The sequence below is a fragment of the Oncorhynchus masou genome, chromosome 4, assembly GCF_036934945.1.
Source record: "Oncorhynchus masou masou isolate Uvic2021 chromosome 4, UVic_Omas_1.1, whole genome shotgun sequence".
Lineage (NCBI taxonomy): Eukaryota > Metazoa > Chordata > Actinopteri > Salmoniformes > Salmonidae > Oncorhynchus > Oncorhynchus masou.
The window spans coordinates 8,749,161-8,766,838 of record NC_088215.1 but is presented as its reverse complement, the minus strand read 5'-3'; the positions used below and the strand labels follow the sequence as shown (position 1 = coordinate 8,766,838).

Here is a 17,678-nt window from a genome sequence, read left to right as displayed (position 1 = left end):
AGACATGTTCTCAGTCCTATTTAGAGATGGGAGATGAGGCAGGGCTAGGGATGGTAGGGGAAGGAATTAGGGATGGTAGTGAACATACGTTGCCGTGTTGCAGTGTGTGGGTCCGTCTCCGTCGCTGCAGGCATTTAACCCATTTGTGCCATTTGTGTTTGGGCACACGTGTTTTTGGAATGTGTGACACATGCATAAGTGTGTACCTGGGACATGGGTATGACGATGGGAGGACAACCTCGCTGGAGAGGAAAAACAAGACTGAGAAAGATAAACTAGAGAGAGAGTGGGGAGCCTAATTCCAATCATGGTGTGTGTGTCTGTGCGTACATAGTGCAAGTGTATGCGTTGTGTGTGTGTGTGTGAGAGGGAGAGAGATTAATGGTCTGCGGGCTGCCCGGTTGCGTCCGGACCCCGCGCTGTGAAAGACGACACAGCTAAATGGATTACACTGAGACGGGCCCAGGGGAGGAGAGGGGAATGGCGGGATAGAGGAGAGGACATCTAGACAACAGAGGGGTGTGAGCAATGGAAGTGTACGTATCAGATTAACAGGGCTTCATCCAGCCCCCGGGTCAGCTACCGCCACCACCCCTTCAGACACACACAGCCCAGAGCCTAGTCCCTATAGGCAGAGGCAGAGCTAAAAGGCACCAATGATCGTAAACATATACAGTACTTCACAGCCATCTTGGTCATCGTTAGAGGAATGGGTTTGTGGGAATTGTCAACGTCTGGTCAGACTAATGTGACAAAATGAGGATCAGAATATCAGAACACAAGCATTATCTAACCCTCAATGCACCTGATGCCCTCACTCCCCATTGCAGAATGTGAGTCCCCTGTGACCTATCTGGTGACCAATATCTTTCTCCATGGAGATGGTAGACCACCGGGTGGTGGTGATAGAGGTGCATATAATTGGGCTGACCCCCAAACCACACTGACCAAGAGAGAAAGAGAGAGAAAGGGAGAGAGAGAGGTTTAACAGGGCATGAAATGCCTTAGACTGAGTGACAGCGGATTTGTCTATCTCCCTCCCCCACTGAATCTCTCTGAATCTCTCTTTCTCTCTTTCTCGCACCACTCTCCCAGCTTCTCTAGCGTCCTCCCTTACGGCTCACTAGGCTTTCTCTCTCTTTTACCTGACTGCCTTCCTTCATTGGACAGTCTCTGTCTAACAACTCTCTCCGGAGCCACTGAGCTAATGTCTTTGTTACAGTAAGCCTTCAGCCAATACTGTCAACCCAGATAAGTGCAAACTCACATCGGTCTTGAATGTCAGGAGTTGATTGTATAAGTGATGTAAGTTCACAAGGTTTTACCAGGGAAATCAAACGTCTCCCAAATGATCTGAGGGAATATCTAAGGAGAATATCGAGCATCTGCAACGTGTCTTAAACCACTGCTGATTTATACAGGAGATTTAAAGTAGAAATAGAGAGGGTAGACAGGCAACATGAAGAACAGGGGCAAAATATTTCCCTGAATAATGTTCTACTTAATATAGGACTGGAAAGTGAACGAACAGACCCAGTGGATGAGAAGAGGGAGGTCCTTCCTCCAATCTGATTGTGAATAAAGGAGGTAGAAAATGAGAGCCTCACCCTCTTCTGTACTTCCTCTCTTTTCATGACCAACAGCTGCCAAAAGTGACCTACAGTTGAAGTCGGAAGTTTACATACACTTAGGTTGGAGTCATTAAAACTAATTTTTCAACCACTCCACAAATTTCTTGTTAACAAACTATAGTTTTGGCAAGTCGGTTAGGACATCTACTTTGTACATGACACAAGTCGTTTTTCCAAAAATGGTTTACAGACAGATTATTTCACTTGTAATTCACTGTATCACAATTCCAGTGGGTTGACTGTGCATTTAAACAGCTCGGAATATTCCAGAAAATTATGTTATGGCGTTAGAAGCTTCCGATAGGCTAATTGACATCATTTGAGTCAATTGGAGGTGTACCTGTGGATTTATTTCAAGGCCTACCTTCAAACTCAGTGGCTCTTTGCTTGACATCATGGGGAAGAAGAAGAAAAAACTGTGAAGACCCCAGAAGAAGAATTGTAGACCTCCACAAGTCTGGTTCATCCTTGGGAGCAATTTCCAAACACATGAAGGTACCACGTTCATCTGTACAAACAATAGTATGCAAGTATAAACACCATGGGACCACAGAGCCGTCATACCGCTCTGTCTCCTAGAGATGAACGTACTTTGGTGCGAAAAGTGCAAATCAATCCCAGAACAACAGGAAAGGACCCGGTGAAGATGCTGGAGGTAACAGGTACAAAAGTATTGTGTCCGGACCCCGTAAAACGGACTACAAGTAAAACGAGTCCTATATCGACAAGGCCGCTCAGCAAGGAAGAAGCCACTGCTCCAAAACCTCTGGTCTGATGAAGGAAAAATATAACTGTTTGGCCATAACGACCATCGTTATGTTTGGAGGAAGAAGGATGAGGCTTGCAAGCCGAAGAACACCATCCCAACAGTGAAGCACGGGGTGGCAGCATCATGTTGTGGGGGTGCTTTGCTGCAGGAAGGACTGGCGCACTTCACAAAATAGATGGCTTCATGAGGGAGGAAAATGATGTGGATATATTGAAGCAACATCTCAAGACATCAGTCAGGAAGTTAAAGCTTGGTCGCAAATGGGTCTTCCAAATTAACAATGACCCCAAGCATACTTCAAAAGTTGTGGCAAAATGGCTTAAGGACAACAAAGTCAAGGTGTTGGAGTGGCCATCACAAAGCCCTGACCTCAACCCCATAGAACATTTGTGGGCAGAGCTGATAATGTGTGTGCGAGCAATGAGGCCTACAAACCTGACTCAGTTACACCAGCTCTGTCAGGAGGAATGGGACAAAATTCACCCAATGTATTGTGGTAAGCTTGTGGAAGGCTACCCCAAACGTTGGACCCAAGTGAAACAATTGAAAGGCAATGCTACCAAATACTAATTGAGTGTATGTAAACTTCCGACCCACTGGGAATGAGATGAAATAAATAAAAGCTGAAATAAATAATTCTCTACTATTATTCCGACATTTCATATTCTTAAAATAAAGTGGTGATCCCAACTGAACTAAGACCGGGAATTTCTACCAGGATTAAATGTCAGGATGTGTGAAAAACTGAGTTTCAATGTATTTGGCTAAGGTGTATGTAAACTTCCGACTTCAAACTGTATAACGCCTTCTTTTCACAGATTGAACCACATGCAGTATGAGTTACAAAACACTGAGTTACAAAACACTTGAGTTAGAAAACAAAATATATATGCATCAACAACCATGTAATATGTATAGAGTATTTATGTGGGCTACCATGGAGACACAACTATGTCTCAACTGTCTAAAATGAGATTTTGTTTAGAGAGGGGTTATGATGCAGTGTCGTCTGGCTCGCAGTCGGCGTAACAATTCATCCCAAAGGTGTTAGATGGGGTTGAGGTCAAGGCTCTGTGCAGGCCAGTCATTGTCTTCTACACCAATCTCAGCAAACCATTTCTGTATGGACCTCGCTTTGTGCATGGGGGCATTGTCATGCTGAAACAGGAAGGGCCTTCCCCGAACAGTTGCCACAAAGTTGGAAGTACAGAATTGTCTAGAATGTCATTGTATGCTGCAGCTTTAAGATTTCCCCGGGTCTAGTCCGAACCATGAAAAACAGCCCCAGACCATTATTCCTCCTCCACCAAAATGTACAATTGGCACAACCATTGGGGCAGGTAGCGTTCTCCTGGCATCCGCCAAACCCAGATTAGTCTGTCGGACTGCCAGATGGTGAAGCATGATTCATCACTCCAGAGAACGCATTTCCACTGCTCCAGAGTCCAATGGCTGGAGCTTCACACCACTCCACCCGACGCTTGGCATTGCAAATGGTGATTTTAGGCTTATGTGCAGCTGATCGGCCATGGAAACCATATCATTAAGCTCCAGATGAACAGTTGCTGTGCTGTTGTTGCTTCCAGAGGCAGTTTGGAACTCGAAAGTGAGTGTTGCAACCGAAGACAGACAATTGTTCAGCACTCGATGGTCAGCAGTCGACGGTCCCGTTCTGTGAGCTTGTGTGGCCTACCACTTCACGGCTGAGTGGATGTTGCTCCGAGACGTTTCCACTTCACAATAACAGCACTTACAGTTGACCAGGGCAGCTCTAGCAGGGCAGAAATGTGCCGAACTGACTTGTTGGAAAGGTGGCATCATATGACGGTGCTTCGTTGAAAGTCACTGAGCTCTTCAGTAAAGGCCGTTCTACTGCCAATGTTTGTCTATGGAGATTGCATGGCTGCGTGCTCGATTTTTAAACACCTGTCAGCAACAGGTATCTCTGAAATAGCCGAATCCACACATTTGAAGCAGATTGTATATATGTAAGGTGTATAAGATGGATAGCAGTCCTCTCCAGTAGTGCTGGTAATAAAATAAGAGGTTAACAGGCTAACAGTGAAACGCTTACTTACTTCCCAACGACGCAGAGAGAAAAATATAAAAAGAATAACACGAGGAATAAATACACAATGAGTGATGATACCTTGGCTATACACACGGGGTAACAGCACTGAGTCGTCGTGCAGGGATACGAGGTAATTGAGGTAGATGTGTACATATAGGTAGGGATAAAGTGACTAAAGCAACAGGACAGATAATAAGTAGCAGCAGTGTGTGTGATGGGTCAAAAGAGTTGGTGCAAAAAAGGGGTCAAATGCAGATAGACCGGGTAGCTATGTATCAGTCTAGTGGTGCCAAACTTGACGTGCGGTAGCAGAGAGGACAGTCTATGACTTGGGTGGCTGGAGTCTTTGACAATTGTTGTTGTAATACACCTGGGCTGTGGTCTATCTAATTGTCTGTAAATTAGCCATTATGCAATTTTGTTATAGGCCCATAGAGGAGAATGCAGACTCAGCAGAACACACAGGCATGGGCTGTATTCAATGTGCGTGTGTGTGTGTGTGTGTGTGTGTGTGTGTGTGTGTGTGTGTGTGTGTGTGTGTGTGTGTGTGTGTGTGTGTGTGTGTGTGTGTGTGTGTGTGTGTGTGTGTGTGTGTGTGTGTACGTGTACAGTAGCTACCACAACCAGACTAATGGATATTAGTAGAAGACTGGACCCTGCTGTGATTCCACATTCATAGCAGTAACAATACAATGGATTATGTGAGAGAGATAGGATTATGTGAGGGAGATAGGATTATGTGAGGGAGATAGGATTATGTGAGGGAGATAAGATTATGTGAGGGAGATAAGATTATGTGAGGGAGATAGGATTATGTGAGAGAGATAGGATTATGTGAGGGAGATAGGATTATGTGAGGGAGATAAGATTATGTGAGGTTTCTTTGTTCACAGTAAACACAATCAAAACCCACACACACCCACTGTTGCTGAATCATCTCTCCCTCTCATCCCTATAGGCTCTCCCTTCCACTCATTCATCTATCAATCCTAATAGAATCCATCCGTCGATCTCATTGGCAGACAGGAGCCGTGGGGATCTGGCAAACCTTCAAGCTTTCTTTATGTGGGCTGTTATCCTATATAGTGTACATTGTTGAACTGAGCTGATTTCAAACCCAGATGATGTGCTCAATGTAATAGAATCAAATCTGTTAAATCTGTATCTGAAAGGCGAATTATTTAGCGAGTACTGCCTCGTTGTTTTCCCTGCCACGTTTGATTACTGACAAAAGCGCTGACTGCAATTTGTCAGCAGAAAAACAGAGAGATACGAGCGAAACCAACATTTCAGACGAGCTTCTATGATAACTGGCTTTGGTTCTTCTGAGATAAAAGAAAAAGAAATAAACAAAGAAAAGCTGTTGAAAACAAAGCCTTGGGATGTTTGTGACTTGGCGGCGAAACGAAACGTTTTTCATGACGTCGTGTCGCACTTGGCTGCCAACAAAAATCTATACTTCCTCTTCAAACAGAAAGTCTGCCATCTTTAAGTGGCACGCTTGTCTGTGTCCCCACTGAGGCAGAGAGAGAGGCACAGAAAACATGTAAAGGGGGAAACAACGCCTTTAAATGAACCCATATTCATAAATGACGACCCTTCACGCTCTCTTGTGCCGACATCGTGAGAGCGTCATCTTCTTCTTCGTAATATCAACCTCTTGTATGTCCCAATTCTTTTGTCCAGTGATGTGTTAACCAAAAAAAATGATCGATAGAACAATTTCTGTTTATCAAAGCCAAATCTAAAGACAGACCGATAGAGGGGGAATAACAAAAATAATTGCGCTTCCTCCGCTGACAGCTAAATTGCTTGTAAAATCACTTCTGTCGAATCCAAAAGGCCAATGTTCTTTGTCCTGTTGAAAGCAGGGGGTCGTGGGAAATAGGGGGTAGCTGCAGAGTTTCGAGTCAACAACAGTGACCTGGGTTACAGCAAACAACCTTGTCCGATAGCACTTGAAGCGAGAGAGGTAGAGTGTCACGAAAGATAGAGACGGAGAGAAAGACAGAGAGAGAAAGAGAGACAGAGGTGTAAAACAGACAGAGAGAAGACAATATATGAAAGAGAGAACAAAAGAGACAGACGGAAAAGAGGAGGATATACAAGGAGGTAAAGAGAGAAACAAAGGGAAGGTTTGGAAAGGAGAAGTAGAGAAAGAGACAAGACAGAGAGTGGGACACTTCCACTTAGTCAGAAGCTCACAAAACAGTGGAATTGGCTCGGGCCAACAAACCGTGACTCAGCTCCAAACATCTCCTTATATCAAAGAAGCTGAAAAAAAATGACTCCAAGACAACTCAATTCATAATCCCCAACACAGGTTTGGCGGCCAACCACACTGCCCAATCCATCTCCATATGACTAACCCTGGCTGGCGGCGTTTGACTATCTCTTGTGATTTACAGTCTTTAGCCCTGCTTTTAGTAGCCGAACACTGGACACCGGCCCCCGGAGTGTCTTAACCAATGAGACAGATTTATGTCTGGTCCACCCGGAGACCGCATGGTGACGGCGACTACTGTATCCGTCAGCACAAAAAGGGGATATATGAAGAGGTGCTGACTGGACGAGGGGAGCGGAAAGAGACACAACATTGCGCCATTGACCGGAGACGAGGTCGATGACGATCGATGGGGTCACTAAATAACTCAATAAGAAGACTGCGGGGATGTGTCCCAATCCAAAGGTAGCTGCCTGCTGCCTACCTGACTCCAAAAGGCAACTAACTTAGTAGGTAGCACTTTCCCAGTAGGTTCTGTAACTGCCAGTCTGGACGGGAATTGGAAGGCAGCATCATGTGACGGTGCATTTGCATTCCACCGAGCGCGAGACGTTTGCTAGCAATTCAGTGAACAACCATCCCAAAATGTAAATATCTGACACGAATAACGAGTAAACAAGTAACAGTACCTGTTGACATCGACCAGAGTAACTATCCTGCGGTATAGGGTTCTCCTCTCGCGCATTTCTCGGTCTGTAGCTCCATCTTCGTGGACAGGAAGCAAGCTTGCATGATACAGGATACGATTTTTGGAGACAGCTAAGTAAGATATTTTACTGACTGCTTTAAGTGTGATAAAATAGCAAGAACAGTGGTGTTTTATTGTGAAACTAATATTGCATTACAGCTGCTAAAGTTTTTTCTATGAGTAGGCTTACTTTGTGATTAATTCATACAACTATCGCACCTCTGCATTTTATTAAAAGACACTGATGTTCAGGATAACACGGTTTTAGAAGAGTTGATAACTATTATTGAAAGGTGATGTGATGCAATCCAACTACATAAGAGTGCCTTGGCTACTTCATCCTAATGTAAGCTAAATGCATTGGCTACAAATACTGCTGTGAAAAAAGATAACATGTCCAATGTAATTATATAAAAATGCATAACAAACAGGAATATATATTCAATGAAATGAATACAACATAGTAATATTTTTGTCACACCCTGACCTGAGATATCTCTGTTTTCTTTCAATTTTGGTGAGGTCAAGGTGTGACTAGGGTGGATACGCTAGTGTTTGTATTGTCTAGGGTTTTTGTATGTCTAGGGTTTTGTAGGTCTAGGTATTTGTATGTTTATGGTGGCCTGATATTGTTCCCATTCAGAGGCAGCTATTTATCATTGTCTCTGATTGAGGATCATATTTAGGTAGCCATTTCCCCTTTGGTGTTTGTGTGTTCTTCTCTATGTGTAGTTGCCTGTCAGCACTCATTTGTATAGCGTCACGTTTTGTTATTTTGGGTAGTTTGTTCAGTGTTCGTTCTTATAATAATAAAGAATGTACGCATATCACGCTGTGCCTATGTCTTCTTCGTAAAACGGGCGTGACAATTGTTGATGTCTTTCTCCTTGCATGGGATTAGACAGATGAATAAACGTTTAACATTTGTATTGTTTTTCTGTGTCTGTGCATTAGTCCTTAAAGCACAGTCCATTCTACAAAATAGGTCATTCCCAAGTGAGGTAAATCTCAAGGAGATTAACCTCCAACATTCATAAACTTGTTCTTAATATGGGCGCAAATTGAGTCATTTTATACACAGGACAGGACTTTACACGTTTTTGTTCCAGCCCTTTACTAATACTTAATTTCAACTTAACCGTGGTCTAAATTGAAGATTTCCCCACAGTGCAATCCCATAGGTTACAATGTCCTGAGAAATCTGCATGATAAACAATAACGTGGGTGAATCTATTTCTATCTAACATTGTGATGTTGCACACTCCTGAATAAAATCCTGGGATATGGTGAATATTATGGTGGCTGGGAGGTTCCCAACCATATCTTGACATCTGCAGGGTGTCAGGGTGAGAGCTGGAACAAGTAGAGGCAAAGGGGGGGGGGGCGAAATGAACCTCACTGCTCAAATGTCAGTGCTGGTTCAAGTCACTAAAGCCACAACTACCTTTATTCATTTGTAGTCATTTTGTTAACAGTTTTGCATGTACTGTTTTATCTCGATCAGTTGTTTACAGTAAGAGTAGAATAACTTAGCCTCTCATTTGACCTAGTAACAACAAACCAGGTTGTGCAACACAATAGGGGAAGGGAAAGTAACAAGAGAATGTTAGCTAACGTTGACGTTACGTAAACAGACACGACATGCAGCTAGCTAGCAAGAAGGCTTGCTAAACAGACTCATCAAAAGAATGCACAAATAACTTGGCTGGCCAGCAGGCATAGATGCAATCAGGTGCCCACTTTAGTCCCCGAAAACACATTTGCTGCAGTACATGTTTTTAGCTGGCTATCAAGTTCACCAATTCATTGATTTAAAAACTAAACTGTTTACACAATTGACACATTGTTGAATCTACGATTAGGCCTAGTTAGTTTGGTTGTGCATCTCTAAACAGCCGATAAGCAGGACGAGAACGTCTATTAAGATTAGCTAGCTATCGCGTATGATGTGTTAGCTAGCTAGGTAGCTTGGCAACGGGATGATGAACAACAGTTACTCAACATTTGAATTGAAAATTCATATGAAAGTAATTTGTTGAACATAATATTGTGAATAAATAAACGTTATATTTACATTTCGCCAAGTTATTCCTTATTCTTCTGGAACATCTTCTCCCAAACCGGACTTGTGTCCATCATTAATTTAAATTCATTTTAGGTGCATCGAAAGGGGTTATGGGATAACCTCCCCAGCGATGGACACATGGGATGCTGCCTTTAAAATTGCCTAATGAAAGCACCTTAGAAAGCAGCATTTGAAGGTACCTTGGGATTGGGACATACCAATTTTGACATCCTGCCTAGAAAGCTGCCTCAAAAGGCAGCATCCTTGTCTATTGGGACGCAGCCCAGGTCTGAGGCTCTGATGGGCTGATGTATTGGGTTAACTGGGATGGTAGAGCAGGTACAGTTTAAGTCGGAAGTTTACATACATCTTAGCCAAATACATTTAAACTCAGTTTTTCACAATTTCTGACATTTAATCCAAGTAAAAACTCCCTGTTTTAGGTCAGTTAGGATCACCACTTTACTTTAAGAATATGAAATGTCGGAATAATAGTAGAGAGAATGGTTTATTTCAGCTTTTATTTCTGTCATCACATTCCCAGTGGGTCCCAGTGGGTCCCATTTTGCCTCAACTTTGGAAGTATGCTTTTGGTCAATGTACATTTGGAAGACACATTTTCGACAAAGCTTTGCCTTGAGATGTTGTTTCGATATATCCACATAATTGTCCAGCCTCATGATGCCATCTATTTTGTGAAGTGCGCCAGTCCCTCCTGCAGCAAAGCACCCCCACAACATGATGCTGCCACCCCCGTGCTTCACGGTTGGGATGGTGATCTTCGGCTTGCAAGCCTCCCCCTTTTACCTCCAAACATTACGATGATCATTATGGCCAAAAAGTTATATTTTGGTTTCATCAGACCAGAGGACATTTTTCCAAATAGTACGATCTTTGTCCCCATGTGCAGTTGCAAACCGTAGTCTGGCTTTTTTATGGCAGTTTTGGAGCAGTGGCTTTTTCCTTGCTGAGCGACCTTTCAGGTTATGTTGATATAGGACTCGTTTTACTGTGGATATAAATACTTTTGTACCTGTTTCCTCCAGCATCTTCACAAGGTCCTCTGCTGTTGTTCTGGGATTGATTTGCACTTTTCGCAAACGCAGTACGTTCATCTCAAGTAGACCGAACGTGTCTCCTTCCTGAGCGGTATGACGGCTGCGTGGTCCCATGGTGTTAATACTTGCGTACTGGAAATTGCTTCCAAGGATGAACCAGAGGTCTACAATAATGGAGGTCTACAAAAAAATGTGGGAGTTCTTGGCTGATTTCTTTTGATTTTCCCATGATGTCAAGCAAAGAGGCACTGAGATTGAAGGTATGACTTGAAATACATCCACTACAATTGACTCAAATGATGTCAATTAGCCTATCAGAAGCTTCTAAAGCCATGACATAATTTCTGGAATTTTCCAAGCTGTTTAAAGGCACAGTCAACTTAGTGTATGTAAACTTCTGACGAACTGGAATTGCGATACAGTGAATTATACATGAAATAATCTGTCTGTAAACAATTGTTGGAAAAATTACTATACAAACTATAGTTTGTTAAACAAGAAATTTGTGGAGTGGTTGAAAAACAAGTTTTAATTCCGACTTCAACTGTATATTGATGTGGTTAAAAATATATGAACTGTTGAAGGGGAATAGTGGCCCAGGGATAATATCACTCGCTCTCTACCTGATAATTGGTCCTTTATCTAAAATACATTGCCTATAGAAAGTCTACAACCCTTTGAACTGTTTTCACATTTTACTGCATTAAAATGTAATCTAAAAAGTGATTCAATCATCATTTTTAACCTACACATCTCCACGACCTACTCCACATTTTCAAAGTGAAAGAAACTTACAGAAAACTTTCCTGACTGGGACTAGGGAGTTGGTTAGGATCAAGAGAAATATGAAAGGAGCAAAGCCCAGGTAAAGACGTTTGAGGAAATCTCACCTCAGACTTCTGATAAACTAACCCTGGGATAGGGTTGTATTTTTCTGTGAGACAAGAGCTGTTGAGTGTTCCTGAGTGGTCTCGTCTCAAGTCCTGTCTTAAATATCCTGACTTTAAATATCACTGTCCATCAATGATCCTCAAACAAATTTGCTGAGCCTGAGCAGTTCTGACAAAAACAATGCATATATGTTGCCCTACGAGTTGTGCAAAGATGGAAGATCCTTAATGAAAATTATTCACAACTGCAATGGCTGCCAAAGGTACTTCCAACAAGTATTAACACAATTGGGTAGAGACTTATCCAATTATGATATTTCAGTTTTTGTTTTAGTTGGACAATTTTCTAGAACTTTCTTTCACTGCGGAAAAACTATTTGAATACATTTTTAGATCAAATCTTAAGGCAGCAAAATGGGAAAGTTCAAGGGCTTGTAGACCTTCTGTAGCCACTGCAAGTGTTCCCATTGTAATTCTTTGGATCAACATGAGCGATATGTCAAAGTGATGAAATGGACAGCAATCAAATACAAACGAGCACCGTCTGTCCATTGATCACAACGCGCTTTTCAACGCCATCACCTTGGAGGGTCTGTAAGTCGCTTTGGATAAAAGCACACGCTAATAGCCCTACTGTGTCTACTGGCCAATAGCTGACGAAACAAGATGGCACAAAATGGCCGTGGTCAGATCAATGAAAACGCTTCCATTCCGCCACACACTTAAACACCCAAATAAATTCAATCAATCAATCAATCAATCAAAAGATGATCCAATCAAGACACAGCCAAAACACAGTTTCCCATGAACATCATTGGAACATTATAACATGCTGACTCACCCCTGCAGTTCCTTAACAGACATGGAGATCTTGAGGTTGTGTCCCAGAACATGGAGGGCTGTGAGGATGTCGGCCCACTGGACCATCTCCCCCAGCGGACCTCCCTTCAGGACCTTGGGGCTGAACACGTCCCCTGACTCCTCTGTCAGGAAGCCCACGTGCACCAGGATCTGGGGGGGGAATAATAAATGTTAATATATCAACTTTTTTATATACATGATTACTTTCAATAAAACAGAAGAATAACACCTGAGATAACACGTAAAGATAATGAATTTAAAAATATATATATATGTGTAGGAGAGATCAGTGGTGAAGTCTACATGTTGCAGACGTACGATTGTGATGGCTCAGTTGGAGAACTTCTATAATGGTACACAATGTATTTTTGGATTTTGGCTATTCAAATGGATATTATATATGTGAACACAACACTATACAATGTTAATTGCATGGTATCATATGACTTAAATATTCAAAGATAATTTTGCAGGTTGTCTATAAATCATTCATACTTCACTAACATGTCATAAAAAAAACTAGTCAGAAACATTTCCCAGAAGGCATTAGATAAAACCAAACACTCCAGAATGGAAGGGAACAACCGAACATCTCATGACAAACATTGTTATTATAAAATACATCTATGAGTGATAAAATATTTGATGTTTTAAAATAGTATCTGTATTTCTTAAGTATTAATTGACATATTCTTTGGGTAAAAACATGTGTCAAAGGAATTACTCATAGGGCTCGGGTCAAAAGTTGTGCACTATGCAGGGAATAGGGCTCCATTTTGGATGCAACCCAGAGTCGGTCATGTCAGAGAGGTGCTGTGCAGAGTAATTCTGACGCGCTAACACAGCATGAAAAGCCCTTCTGCCCCAGATAGACATACTGAGACAAACTTTCACTGGCTTTTACATAATGAGCTTATGAGAGTGGTGAGAGAGTGTGTGTGTGTCTGTGTCTGTGTGTGTGTGTGTGTGTGTGTGTGTGTGTGTGTGTGTGTGTGTGTGTGTGTGTGTGTGTGTGTGTGTGTGTGTGTGTGTGTGTGTGTGAGTGTGAGTGTGAGTGTGAGTGTGTGTGTGTGTGTGTGTGTGTGTGTGTGTGTGTGTGTGAGAAAGAGAGAGTGTGTGCGTGTGAGAAAGAGCGTGTGTGTGTGAGAGTGTGAGGGTGTATGTGTGTGTATGTGGTGTGAGAGAGTGTGTGTGTATATGTGAAACAGAGTGGGTGTGTGTGTGTGTATGTGCATGTATGTGTGTATGTGCGAGAGCAAGAAAGTGTGTGTGTGTGTGTGTGTATGTCCGTGTATGTGTGTATGTGTGTGTGTGTGTGTAAGAAAGAGAGTGTGTGTGTGATTAACAGCCCTTTCTCCACTCAGCGGGGCACACCTCATTAAGTTCCTGGAGGCTGTTTTACCCTCGTCTCTCTCACTCCTCTCTCTCTCTCCCCCTCTATCTTTCTCTCTCCTCCTTTCTCTCACTCCCTCTGCTACCCCTCTTTTCCCCCCTCCTCTCATCCTCCCTTTTCATCTTTCTCTGTCCTGTGTGTGTGTTGCCTGAGTCACTGTCTAATCATGTGCTAAAAGTCACATAGTCAGTCAGCTGCTGGCAGGATGCTAAACAACAACACTGGCACACACCACCACCTTCTCCTCCTCCTCCTCCTCCTCCTCCTCCTCCTCCTCCTCTAGCCATCTCCCGTCAGATTGTATGAGCGCCAGAACGGAGGGAACGGAATTCAAAACAGTGGAATTAATGATCCTGACGGGATTGATTTGTCTCATTAATAAGCAAATGATTTCACAGTCCTGGTCGCCCAGGTCAAATTAAAAAGTAGTCTGTCATTAAAGGTAATTAGGATGAAAACAAGAATACACAGCGGCCTTCAAGGACTGGAGATGGAAATAGATTCTGAAATAGACACACAGTAAAACACAGACCCAGAGAAACATCCCTGCCATAGACAAACTTCAAAACCAGCTCATACCAGTTCTCCATGTCTCATCTCTGCTGGCTTCTAAGCCTCTATATGAGTGCATGTGTGTGTGTGTGTGTGTGTGTGTGTGTGTGTGTGTGTGTGTGTGTGTGTGTGTGTGTGTGTGTGTGTGTGTCGAGAGAGTGTGTGTCGAGAGAGCGACTGAGTATGAAAGTAAATATCACCCTGAATTAATAAGCTTTCTATATTAAACGTGTGCTTCATAACAAAGTTAAGCGCAATTAAATTACAGTTTGGGTGGCAGATGGCTTCGGCCCCGAGAATACCTTTGGCCAATATGGGGGATATCACGCAGATCTGGCAACCACGCACTAATGCAGAAACACTGGTGTGGAGGGAGGAATTTCACAGTTCACACGCTGGCAACATCACTCCATTGCTGAGTGAGGAACCTATTGGGTTGGCTCTGGTAGTGCTGGTGTGGTACTGTAGAAAAACAGGGTTGAACTTTTGGCTAATGGGTAGCATTCATCTCAATTTGCCAAAGTTAGTTCCCCTCCACTGAAGTAAAAATGGGAGGCAGCTTTATGAAACATACTGGAATGATGTTGGAAACGTAACCTTGATATTTAACCGTGAATTCGGTTCTCTGTTGAAAAGGGAGTGTGCAGTGATTCTTGAAGGTTGCATGTTCATGCAGTAACGTCTCGACTCCGCCGACAGCGTCGTTGCGTTCTGGTGCACCAGAAGTACATTCGTTTCCAATGGAACGCTGCGTTTGCCTCGCAGCGTTGCGTTGCAGAGGCAGTTGCAGTGCGTTCGGTACGTCGGGTTTCATCAAAAGGACGCGTCAAACTGTACGCGTCGACGGATTGACAGAAATGGTAGCAGAAGGTGAATGTTGAACTTTTGTTGCAGACATATCCAGATGATTAACCTCCCCCTCATCTACCTGCTTCCCTGTACCCTTACACTCCATCCTACCACCTACACACCCCGCCTCACCTTCTATGGTGTTAAATCAACTTCCCCCTCATCTACCTGCTTCCCTGTACCCTTACACACCATCTTACCACCTACACACCCCGCCTCACCTTCTATGCTGTTAAATTAACTTCCCCCTCATCTACCTGCTTCCCTGTACCCTTACACACCATCCTACCACCTACACACCCCGCCTCACCTTCTATGGTGTTAAATCAACTTCCCCCTCATCTACCTGCTTCCCTGTACCCTTACACACCATTCTACCACCTACACACCCCGCCTCACCTTCCATGGTGTTAAATCAACTTCCCCTCATCTACCTGCTTCCCTGTACCCTTAAACACCATCCTACCACCTACACACCCCGCCTCACCTTCTATGGTGTTAAATCAACTTCCCCCTCATCTACCTGCTTCCCTGTACCCTTACACATTACACACCATCCTACCACCTACACACCCTCACCTTCTATGGTGTTAAATCAACTTCCCCCTCATCTACCTGCTTCCCTGTACCCTTACACACCATCCTACCACCTACACACCTCGCCTCACCTTCTATGGTGTTAAATCAACTTCCCCTCATCTACCTGCTTCCCTGTACCCTTACACACCATCCTACCACCTACACACCCCGCCTCACCTTCTATGGTGTTAAATCAACTTCCCCCTCATCTACCTGCTTCCCTGTACCCTTACACACCATCCTACCACCTACACACCCCGCCTCACCTTCTATGGTGTTAAATCAACTTCCCCTCATCTACCTGCTTCCCTGTACCCTTACACACCATCCTACCACCTACACACCCCGCCTCACCTTCTATGGTGTTAAATCAACTTCCCCCTCATCTACCTGCTTCCCTGTACCCTTACACACCATCCTACCACCTACACACCCCGCCTCACCTTCTATGGTGTTAAATCAACTTCCCCCTCATCTACCTGCTTCCCTGTACCCTTACACACCATTCTACCACCTACACACCCCGCCTCACCTTCCATGGTGTTAAATCAACTTCCCCCTCATCTACCTGCTTCCCTGTACCCTTAAACACCATCCTACCACCTACACACCCCGCCTCACCTTCTATGGTGTTAAATCAACTTCCCCCTCATCTACCTGCTTCCCTGTACCCTTACACATTACACACCATCCTACCACCTACACACCCTCACCTTCTATGGTGTTAAATCAACTTCCCCCTCATCTACCTGCTTCCCTGTACCCTTACACACCATCCTACCACCTACACACCTCGCCTCACCTTCTATGGTGTTAAATCAACTTCCCCCTCATCTACCTGCTTCCCTGTACCCTTACACACCATCCTACCACCTACACACCCCGCCTCACCTTCTATGGTGTTAAATCAACTTCCCCCTCATCTACCTGCTTCCCTGTACCCTTAAACACCATCCTACCACCTACACACCCCGCCTCACCTTCTATGGTGTTAAATCAACTTCCCCCTCATCTACCTGCTTCCCTGTACCCTTACACACCACCTAAGCACACCGCTTCACTGTCACGCCCTGGCCTTAGTATTCTGTGTTTTCTTTATTATGTTGGCCAGGGTGTGACATGGGTGATTTATGTGTCTTGTTTTGTCTAGGGGTTCTGTAGTCTATGGGGTTGTGTTCAGTTGAGAGTTCTAGGTAAGTCTATGGTTGCCTGGAGTGGTTCTCAATCAGAGGCAGGTGTTTATCGGTGTCTCTGATTGGGAACCATATTTAGGCAGCCATACTCTTTAGGTATCTTGTGGGTGATTGTTCCTGTCTCTGTGTTTTGCAGCAGTTAGGACTGTTTCGGTTTTTCCACGGTTTCTTATTTTGTATTAGTGTTCTTCTTTCATTAAAGATGTTTATAAATAACCACGCTGCATTTTGGTCCTCCTCTCCTTCCCAGGAAAAAAACCGTTACATTCACATTCTATGGTGTTAAATCAACTTCCCCCTCATCTTGCACTCTCAGCGTCCCTGCTACAATATAATTGGCATAGTCTCTAATAGGGATAAAGTGACTGTAGGAATGGCAAAGAGAATGTCTATTGCTGATAGGAACTTTGGAGTGAGATTGAACACACACACACACACACACACACACACACACACACACACACACACACACACACACACACACACACACACACACAGTGGTGGAGTGGAGCGCAGTGTGAGGGAGATAAGACATCTGTGAAGCTGCAGATTGAGGACATAGGGGAACAGCACCTGCTCTGCGGCCGATGTGTATCACTGACAAGTCTGTGACCTTGATGTGCGTTTGTATGGGTGCGTGTGTCAAATGAAGTGTGCGTCGCTGTGTGTGAGGGTCTGAACTGGTGTTGAAAGTGTGTGTGTGTCAGTGTGAGCATCTAAACTTTGTGTTCTAAGCGTGTTTGTGTGTGTGAGTCTAAACTTAGTGTTTTACGTGTGTGTGTGTGAGTGAGTCTA

At 43.8% G+C, this 17,678-nt stretch overlaps 1 protein-coding gene across 1 annotated transcript in view; it reads right to left on the bottom strand.

Moving 5' to 3' along the window:
* The window catches only part of LOC135522819 (alpha-1,6-mannosylglycoprotein 6-beta-N-acetylglucosaminyltransferase B-like), a 177,910-nt gene that overhangs the window by 71,740 nt on the left and 88,492 nt on the right, over window positions 1-17,678 (bottom strand). The window contains exon 8 of the mRNA XM_064949441.1: window positions 12,298-12,467. Within this exon, the coding sequence (XP_064805513.1) occupies window positions 12,298-12,467 (170 nt within the window). The remainder of the gene's footprint in view (window positions 1-12,297; window positions 12,468-17,678) is intronic.